At 34.7% G+C, this 10,098-nt stretch overlaps 1 protein-coding gene and 1 long non-coding RNA gene across 2 annotated transcripts; both read right to left on the reverse strand.

The window, feature by feature from the left end:
* Positions 1 to 803: 803 nt before the first annotated feature.
* Positions 804 to 1,073, reverse strand: LOC142624345 (uncharacterized). The gene is made up of 2 exons (XR_012842316.1): positions 1,005 to 1,073; positions 804 to 912 (listed from the first exon to the last, which is right to left on the reverse strand). It is a non-coding gene; the product is annotated as an uncharacterized LOC142624345 (long non-coding RNA).
* A 3,219-nt stretch (positions 1,074 to 4,292) lies between these two features.
* On the reverse strand, positions 4,293 to 6,315 carry LOC142625394 (uncharacterized). Its single transcript, XM_075799062.1, has 3 exons — positions 5,331 to 6,315; positions 4,434 to 5,225; positions 4,293 to 4,315 (listed from the first exon to the last, which is right to left on the reverse strand). The coding sequence occupies exons 1-3, from the start codon at positions 6,313 to 6,315 to the stop codon at positions 4,293 to 4,295; spliced, it is 1,800 nt and encodes a 599-aa protein (XP_075655177.1).
* Between the last annotated feature and the right edge of the window lie 3,783 nt (positions 6,316 to 10,098).

Raw genomic sequence — 10,098 nt, forward strand, 5'->3', positions numbered from 1 at the left:
ACATTTATAAAAAAAGATCCATACATTCCACAAGTAAAAAATAAAACAAGTATCTAATTCAAACTCATTCCATATAATAATTGTTTTCAACATATACAATAACTCAAGATGTTTTATAACAATACAAAAAGATGTCCTCATATGTCTTCAAGTAATGCCAAAAGTAAATCTTCTTAAAACCACCAATAAGAAATCTGCACAAATATAAAACCAATACTACATTAAAATCATAAAGTAAAAACATTAATTATGTTAGAAGAAACATTTCTAACAATACATTAAGAGTAGTCACACCATGTAATATGGGTCAATTGCTAAAAGAAAGTACTAACCAAAACATGTTTTAACTTGAAGTTGAACCACCCCCATAAGTAAGAGCATCATCATAACCATTCCTCCTTAAAAAGTTAAGAATATTCTTTTAGACCTCTTCTTGCTTAGCTCGTGCCTCTTGGTCCCTAGCTCGCTCCTTTTGGTCCCTAGCTCTTGCCTCTTTGAGCTCAATGATCTCATTTTCTAACCGTTGAATATACTCCACCGAGGAATTAGATGAGGCGGTGGTTACTAGAGAAGAGGAAGGTCTCATGCCAAGTCCTTTTACAACACCGGACTTCTTCTTAAAAACCAAGTTTGAGATCTCCTCTTGTGTAAGGGGAATTGCATTAGGATCTTGACAATGATCCTCTTGCACTTTGAGAATATTTTCTTATCATTTGAAAAAGAGAAAGAAACAAACAATCACAACCTTAATAATACATATGTTATAGCTTTACAAACATGATAGAGATGGAATGATATACATACATATGTAGCTTCATCCTCATGGTGTATCCACATATTTGTATTTGGATTGAAATGAACATCTTTGAAGATTTTTGCCAATTCAGGAACTTGACCGTCATTACTATTTGTCTGATTAATTAACATTCAAGTGTTAGATAGTTATACTTATTAATCACAACATGTAATATACTAAAGTTTAAGAAAAATGAAAAAATACGCACCTCCTCATCAACCCTAACAGCAAGTGCCTTTGTCCTGCATCTATATTTACCTAAAGTTTTCTTCCTATTTTCAGAGTTCATTATTGATTTTTCCTAATAAACAACATTCAAGATATCTATTAGATCATGAATAAAACAGTATACATTTACTTTATCTAAGTATTAATCTAATTAGTTTACAACATAATATAATAAACATTGGATAATAATAATATATGCATAAATAAGTTACCAACCAATCCTTATTGGTCCATCTCTCATCAATGAGTTCAGTCAACAGCTCAAGTTTGGCATTCTTTGGCAGGTGGCTTCTTGCATAGTCAACACCATGAGATTGTACGAGCTTTTTATAAGCTTGATGCAACTTGTAAAAGTTGGAACTCAATAATCTTCCACATTTTGTATTTAATGTTTTCGTTACCAAGTTAGAATCCCCTTGTAGCTCAAACTGATCCTGTAAAATGAAGTTTATATGTATTATAAAAATACTATTATATGAATTTAATATGCTTAGTGACAACAAAGACAAGTTAGACATTATCAATGTAAATTTACCGCGATATTTTGAAGCACCACATCTCTAGTAGCAGCATCAACATTTTTCCAATTTTTCACATTGTAACTGGACAAATTACTTCGCACTTGTAAACCAATTTAATTGACAAGCTTGCACGCATTCTTCCCAACAGGAGCATCATATTCTGCAGCTATACGTATTGGTAACTTACCATTTTTTTCAACAAGTGCCCGTACTGCTATACCACGTGTTGTTCCACGGGTATTTCTGCTAGCAGATCCTATTTAAACATTATTAATGTTAAGAAATTATACATTCCATGTATATTATAACTAAATTAAGTGAAGTATAATCTCAATAGTAAAAACAGGGTGCAGTTGTAATTAAGTATGTTCTATGTAATTACCAGTCGTGCTAGTTAATGCGCTAGTAGTCTGCGCCTCCGCACTAGAAGAACTTTGGATGGGAGGATTTACTTCAGGACGTGTTTCCGTAGATTGGACCGCAAATTGAACAACCAGAATAGATGTCTCACCTCGTGAGCGTGTAAGTCGTCCTGGTGCCATCTGTAACTAACAAACATACATATAATGGAACAACAAAGTTATTACAAGTAATGGAACAATAAAATTATTATCATCTATTGTATCCTATGGAACATCTATTGTACCTTATAGATTACAGAATTAGATGACTCATCATCATTGTCATCGTCACCAATAGGTGGTACATAATCATCATCTACCACAACACTAGCTCTACTTCTTTTCTCTTTTGCACAATTGGACTGAGCAGTATCCTTTAGAGAAGTTGAGATGTGCTTCAATCCCAAAGTATCAATTCTCTCTTGGTTTTGCCTCATTTTATCCAATCTTGACATCTCATACCTCGGTATGTTATGAGTGTATTTGGCCTTTTTGGGCATTTTTTGAAACTATGTATTGATGTCATCAAGTTCAAAATAAGTACAAAACACCTCAATAACAATTACTACTAACTTCACATATCATAGTCTACGCCATTATCCATATCAAGCAATTCACAAATGCAAAATTTGAACACAATTACTACTAACTCAACACAACAAATGACCATATCAATATCCATATCAAGTTCAAGATAAGTACAAAACAATTGCTACTTAGACAAGCATAAAACTTTAAGATAAGCACACAACATTTAAGACAATTTTTATGAACTCTACATATCATAATCCATATCAAGATCAACATCAGGTATGTCATGCTCTTCATTTTGATTAGCATCTCTTTAAGTTCCACCTTCAAGAACAACCTCAGTTTCAACATCACCCATACAATAGTCAATAATATTGTCCTTAACATTGATAGAGACAACATCAACAATCGCTTCTTGTTGAAATGCGTCACTATCTTCGGTATTATCATTGAATTCTCCACCTCCGACTTCTGGGACATCAAACACTCCCCTATGTTGGATGGATTGCACAATTTTCCAAGGTTCACCCAATTTGGTATCTTGAAGGTAAAAAACTTGTCTCACTTGACTAGGAAGTATAAAAGGGTCATTTTCATACCACCGACTTATAACATCAATGCTTGTGCAGTGTGCATCAGTTCTTATTGTTCTCCTTCGACCATTGGTACCAGTATTGTACCATTCACACTGGAATAAAACAACTTTATGGCGAAACACATACTCCAATTCCCAAATTTTGCACACATGACCATAGAAGTCGTGCATTTCTCCCCCATGGTCCCCTTCCGTACATACACCACTGTTTTGGGTTACACGACGATTGTCTAAGTCCTTTGTATGGAACTTTACACCATTGACCATACAAACTGTGTACTCCTTCAAATGCGGCTTAGACCATTTGCTAATGACCATAACTCTTTAGTAGCTTCTGGTGACTCATTAACTTTCAATCTATTCATCTATAATGACATACAACAAGTGATATTAATTAGTAATAAGTAATGACGAAAATATTTAAATGTTTAATTTTTATTAGTGTGTGATTAAATTTCAAATGTCTTACACGTTCTCTGAACCACTTGGGAAACTCTTGTCGTTGGATTTGAGTTATGGCTTCTCCAATAGGATTATGCAATGTACTTTTGTGTTCACTGTTAAAAATAAGGTGATTTATTTTCAGCTAGGCATTGCAGATAATATTCAAAACTTGATCAAACAATACATGCATATAAAATCACATACTTTAAATAAGGCTCTAGTTCAGGACTATTGTACAATAAGTACCAATGAGTAATATCAAGCAATGCACAAGACAAGTTGCCATCATTCCGCCTACCACCTGTAGGTCGGGCAGTCTGTGAAAAAACTATCAATCCTTCACTAGATTCACCAAAATCTTCATTTCTTTCTCTTCGATTATGCACAGTTTCAATTCCATCAATATACAAAGACTAGTTGTTAATACATTCTTTGAGAATGTAAGCCTCTGCAATCGAACCTTCTGGTCGAGCTCGATTCGAAACGTATCTTTTCAATTTTCCAAGGTACCTACGAGGAAAAAACACACACATTATGTGATTTTATACCACATGGGAAAGATACAATTGATGGATGCATTAAAGGGTCTAATTACCTTTCAATTGGGTACATCCACCGATATTGTACCGGGCCTCCTAGAATTGCTTCTCGAGGCAAGTGAACAGCAAGGTAGACCATAACATCAAAGAATGCTGGAGGAAAGAACCTCTCAAACTTGCATAGTATAAGAACTATACGTTCTTCTAGTTTCTCCAATTCACTCCGCTTTAGGGTCCTTAAGCATAAGTCTTGAAAGAAGCTGCCCAACTCAAACAATACAATACTAATATCTTTATGTGCAAATCCTCGCAACCCAATTGGAAGAATTCGTTGTAGTAGCACATCACAGTCGTGGCTTTTCAAACTAGATAATCTACCATTTTTTGCATTCACTAACCTTGATATGTTGGCTGCATAGCCATCCGAATACTTGACTGATTTCAAAAAGTCATGGAAACCATCCCTTTCATTTGGGCTTAATGAAAAAAAAGCCCGAGGCTTGTCATATGATCCATCAGGACGTTGTTTCAAATGCAACGTGTGTCTAAAGTTCATATTTTGCAAGTCTATCCGTGCCTTGTCAGTATCCTTGTTTTTCCCCTCAATGCCCAACAAAGTACCGTAAGTACTCTCACTAATGTTCTTCTCCACATGCATGACATCAATGTTGTGCTTAAGCTTCTTATTCTTCCAGTATGGAAGCTTATACAAAATACTTACCTTTGACCAATTTGGCTCCCCAACGAGTTGTCTCTTCTTATTACTTGGATGCTTTCCTAAAATTATATTTGGCATTCTATCTAACTGCTCTTGTATCTTTCCCACTTGTAACTCTAAAGATCTCTTCCGTTTCTCCGATAAACCATTATGCAACCGACTATGTATCCAATGATGTTCCATAGGCAAATAAGCTCGATGGTTAATGAATCCAATTTTACTTTCCAAAACTTCTGAATATGGTTCATCGTTGCAAGTGTAACAAGAATGATAACCCTTTGTCCTCCACCCAGACACGTTACCAAATCCAGGATAGTCATATATTGTCCACAACAAAGTTGCACGCATTTGAAAATGCTCTTTACTATAAGCATCATAAGTTTCTACACCTTCTTCCCACAACTCCTTTAACTCGTTAACCAATAGTTTCAAGTAAGTATCAATCTCATTTCCTGGTTGATGGGGACCAGGAATAAGCAAAGACAACATAAAATATGGCTCCTTCATAACCAACCAAGGCGGTAGGTTATAGGGGATAAGTATGACAGGTCACATACTATAGTTGTTGTTCATATTCCCAAAAGGGTTAAATCCATCAGTAGCCAACCCCAACCTTACATTGCGATGTTCGAGGGCAAAATCAGGATGTTGTAAATCAAACTCCTTCCACTCCTCACTATCAGTCGGATGCCTCATTATCCCATCATCCACTCGTTTATCTATATGCCATCTCATGTCCTTAGCTCTTTGGCCTAACATGTACAATCTCCTCAATCTCGGTGTCAACGGGAAGTAACTCAATACCTTATGAGGAATCTTTTTACCTTGGGCACGTGTATCCTTGTACCTAGGTGTCTCACACACCGGACATTTATCAAGGTTTTCATTTTCCTTCCAAAATAGTGCACAATCATTTTTGTATGCATCTATATGCTCATATGACATGCCCAAGTCACGTAATATCTTCTTTGCTTCATAAGTTGACCTTGGAACCAAGTTATCTTTTGGTAAAACCTTTGTTAGCAATTCTAGCATCATATCAAGTCCCTTATTACTCAAGTTGGTCATTACCTTTACATTCAACATCTCAATAACAAACTTCAAGATACTATAATCAGTGCAACTCGGATACAACTCACGCTTTGCATCTTCCTCAAGTTTGTCAAAATGACGCACCTCCTCATCTTCTGTTGCATTTCTTGGTTCCCCTCTAATTCGGTCACCTGCCAAGGCATCGATACCATCCATATGATCACCATCCGACATTTCATTATCATGAATGTTCTCGTTCAATACACGAGGTTCTCCATGATTATACCAATTAACGTAAGATTGCATAATCCCACAATGAAGCAAATGGATACGCACAATTTGAAGAGATTGTCGATAGCAATTCACACAGTGAATACACGGACACAGAATATTACCACTCAAGTCCACAACCGATCTTGCAAAATTAATAAATGTATTGACCCCTTCAATATATGGACGACTTAATCTGCCATCAGGTGTCTTAGCCATTGGCATCCAACTTTTATCCATGTTTGACTACAATAAGGTAAATGCTATTTTAGTAAAATAAGAATAACTCATGCATAATGTATTCTAACATCTAAGTCTATAAGCTACTTAGATAAAGTTATATCTCATTCATGAATGCACAAGTTTTGAAATCAAATAAAATACTATTCATCACATCTAATCAACAATACTCATTAACATTTGCAAGAAATGAAAAACACTCACAATATTAGTTTAACCCACCTTATAACATCATGCAAGCCACCCGCTTGCTCCAACACAACATACCACCACAAAACCAATCACGAATATCACACGTATAGAGTTTTACAAGTATTTAAATCAAATAAAATACTATTCATCACATCTAATCAACAATACTCATTAACATTTGCAAGAAATGAAAAACACTCCCAATATTAGTTTAACCCACCTTATAACACCATGCAAGCCACCCGCTTGCTCCAACACAACATACCACCAAAAAACCAACTACAAACATCACAAGTATAGAGTTTTACAAGTATTTAAATCAAATAAAATACTATTCATCACATCTAATCAACAATACTCATTAACATTTGCAAGAAATGAAAAACACTCCCAATATCAGTTTAACCCACCTTATAACACCATGCAAGCCACCCGCTTGCTCCAACACAACATACCACCACAAATCCAATTTCCAACATCACACGCATAGAGTTTTATAAGGTTTTCTACTAAAATTTGCTTACTTTGCTCAAGCTAAGCTAACAACTTTCAGAAAAAATCCAAAATTATTGCAAACAATGTGTATTTAACCTGCAAAAGAAAAGTTAAATTTATAAATACTTCAATCTTGAAAATGATCCTCATAATAAAAAGAAGCAAAGGCACTAGGCTAGGAGTGATCAATCACTAGTTTTTGCCAAAGGTACACTTACTGTCGAAATGCTTTCCTGCAAAAAGAGAAACAAAATTGAAAATTGAGGAACACAAAAAATAATCTAAAATAACTAACTAAACCATAAAACAATAATCTAGCTTTATCAAAGTGAAGACCCAAAAGTGAGACCCAAAAACATTTCACAACAATTTCAGCTAACCCAAAAAGGGTACCATCAAAGTCACCAAAATGTTAAAACAATCAACATTCCACAACCACAACCACCATTCCAGTTCACAAACAACAACAGCACAGCCCTCATCCAAAACAATCTATACAAAATGAGAACGGTCTCTATTCAAACTTAGACAAACCGTCCCACCACGGAGAACAAATCTCAAACAGAAAATATTGACTGAATTTATTCAGTGTTTCAACCATCAAACAGAATCATCCACTCTCCTAAGTCTAGTTCCTTCAATTTATCAGCTTAGTTAACACAGCTCCACCTTTTTGAAAACAGAATTGCTTACCCAAACAAAAAAACAAATGAGAGTCCTTTAACTATCTAATTAACAATCTAACATAAGAACCAAAGAGAGATTGGATTAAAAGTGATCCTAACTCCATAAGAATTTTTCCCACATTCTATTAAAAACAAAGTTCTTAAACCTCCCTCTATCAACAACACCATTCTTGACTTCCAATTTACTAGATTACATAATACCTTCTTCAGGGCTGATTAGACCTCCATAAATGTTCTATTTCTCTGCAATAAAAGATTTTATATATATATATATATATATATATATATAAAGAAAAAGAAAAAAAAAACAAAACCCATTCAAACCCAACAAATCCCAACACTTCACGTTCTAATGTCACCTCCAGTGCAAAATTCCAATTCCCCCCCCCCCCCCCCACAAAAACAAAATCCCACAAAGGGGAAAAATTCCAAGCTTTCAATTAAAAACTTATCACACAATAAGTTGCTTAAAAATTATATCCAATTACAATAAGCAGAATTCATTAACAAAACCAGCCAAGATCATGATTCAAATTCAAACATAACCCATATCTCTCTTCCCTCACAAAAAATCAGCTAACCTTCATTTCCTATGATGCTAATACTGATCATCTTTTAGCTATCAAGTCAGTTCTTTTATATTTTAAATTAGATATGGGGTTAAAGAACTTTTTTTAAAAAAATTAGGTCTGGAGTCCTTGTTTTGCTGCAGAAAATTAGAGCTTCTTTCTCTACTGAAAAGGGTTATTTTGTTGCAACCTTTAAGCTATCTTTGTGCATCTTATTTGCTGAAATATACAGCCTAACATTAGTTTTTTCCCTTTTCATATGAAACTCCCTGTCAAGCATCATTTTATAGTTCAATGTCTTTGTCTTCAAGCACTTAAACTAGCAAATTGATAACAATTAAGCAACCAAGCCCAAGTGTAGTCTTTAAGAAATGGGAGCCTATATATAGAGAAATCAATCAATTCAAGAGTACTAGTAGTACAATACAACTATACAAGTGGCACAGTGCAGTACAATAGTATAAGAGAGTACCAAGGAATTTGTAGCAGTACAATAGGCCCAAGAATGAGCTTGGGGCTGATACTTCTCAATGTCAAGGTGGAAGATGAGAGACCAACTTCAGTCTTGGGTGAGCATAGAATCTGAAAAGTCCATCAAAATCAAGTGTTGCCAAATAGAACTTAAAGAATCATCAACTTCCTACCCATATATATGTCTAATTGGAGTTGGGGTAAGGACTCAACTACATCAACCTTCTACCACGTTTAAAATCATCATCCTACTTTAAAATGTTCACTTTAATTCTTATACTTCCAAAATTATTTTAGATAAAAATCCTAATTTTAATCTGATAGATGGGTATAAAAGGAAAATAGTGAAATAGCAAATAAATTTCATGCAATATCACCATCATCGTCATCATCAAAGTGACCTCAGTTTGATAAGGACCTTGTTGAAGCATTTTAAAGTTTTAAGAACGATTTTAAAACAAATGTCAAAGCCCCAATATACAATTTAACCTTCAATAATTCACAAACTAGATGTTAGGAAGAAAATCAGTACTATAAAAATTCGGGGGCCATACGTCTGCCATAATCATTCCTTTTCTTACACTAGCAACCAAGCAGGTTAGACACCATGTCGCAATCAAGGAAGCTATTATGAAACCCCCATTACAGTTTAAAAAAAATCAAAACAAAAGCCACTACAAACAACAAGTCTAATGACAGGAAATTTTTTGCAACAAATTAAATTAAATCATTCACATTTCTAACCATGGGAGGGAATGTTTGAAGCAGAGGAAGATGAGTGGAAAAATCTAACATATACATGGGGTTAACTTTGGACAAGGTAACATTCCATTTCACCATGGTACCAATGAAGGTAACCATACCCAATCAATAGAAATCAGATCAAAACTAAATTGTAGCATACAATGCAAGCAGTTAAACTAAATTTTCAAGTAATCAATAAAGAATAAGATGCAACCTTTTACCTTTGGTTCATAACTTAAATAGATAACAATTCCAGACTCTGCACAAATAAAGAAATTATATCCCAACAAAAACTGTATGTTTATAAAACTAAATACTCTTTCTTGCAGCACCTCATGAGCTTAATGCCCTGCAGCTTACACCAAGTAAATAAATAGTGTAGAAAAAAAAAACCCTAGATAAACTCTGACAATACCCAAACTGCAAAAAAAAAAAAAAAACAACCCTCAAAATAAGGAATAGGAACCGAAGTTCGACCAAATGTTGAAAAAGACTCCAACAACCAACGCATAAACCCACACCATCCAACCCATAGAACATAATCCAATGAATTTCAGCTGCGAAAAAAAACTGTAAAAAACAACAAAAGAGAAAAGCGTACAGAGAAGAGAAAGAAACTTACGAGT

The sequence above is a fragment of the Castanea sativa genome, chromosome 2, assembly GCF_040712315.1.
Source record: "Castanea sativa cultivar Marrone di Chiusa Pesio chromosome 2, ASM4071231v1".
NCBI lineage: Eukaryota > Viridiplantae > Streptophyta > Magnoliopsida > Fagales > Fagaceae > Castanea > Castanea sativa.

Excerpts from the sequence above, each read along its gene's own strand:
- LOC142625394 (XM_075799062.1), bottom strand. The coding sequence starts at position 6,315 with ATGGATAAAAGTTGGATGCCAATGGCTAAGACACCTGATGGCAGATTA. Across the intron at positions 5,226-5,330 it reads GAATATGAACAACAACTATA|GAAATGAGATTGATACTTAC; the intron begins GTATGTGACCTG and ends CCCATCAACCAG. Across the intron at positions 4,316-4,433 it reads GTTAGTGAATGCAAAAAATG|CTTCTTTCAAGACTTATGCT; the intron begins GTAGATTATCTA and ends TGAGTTGGGCAG.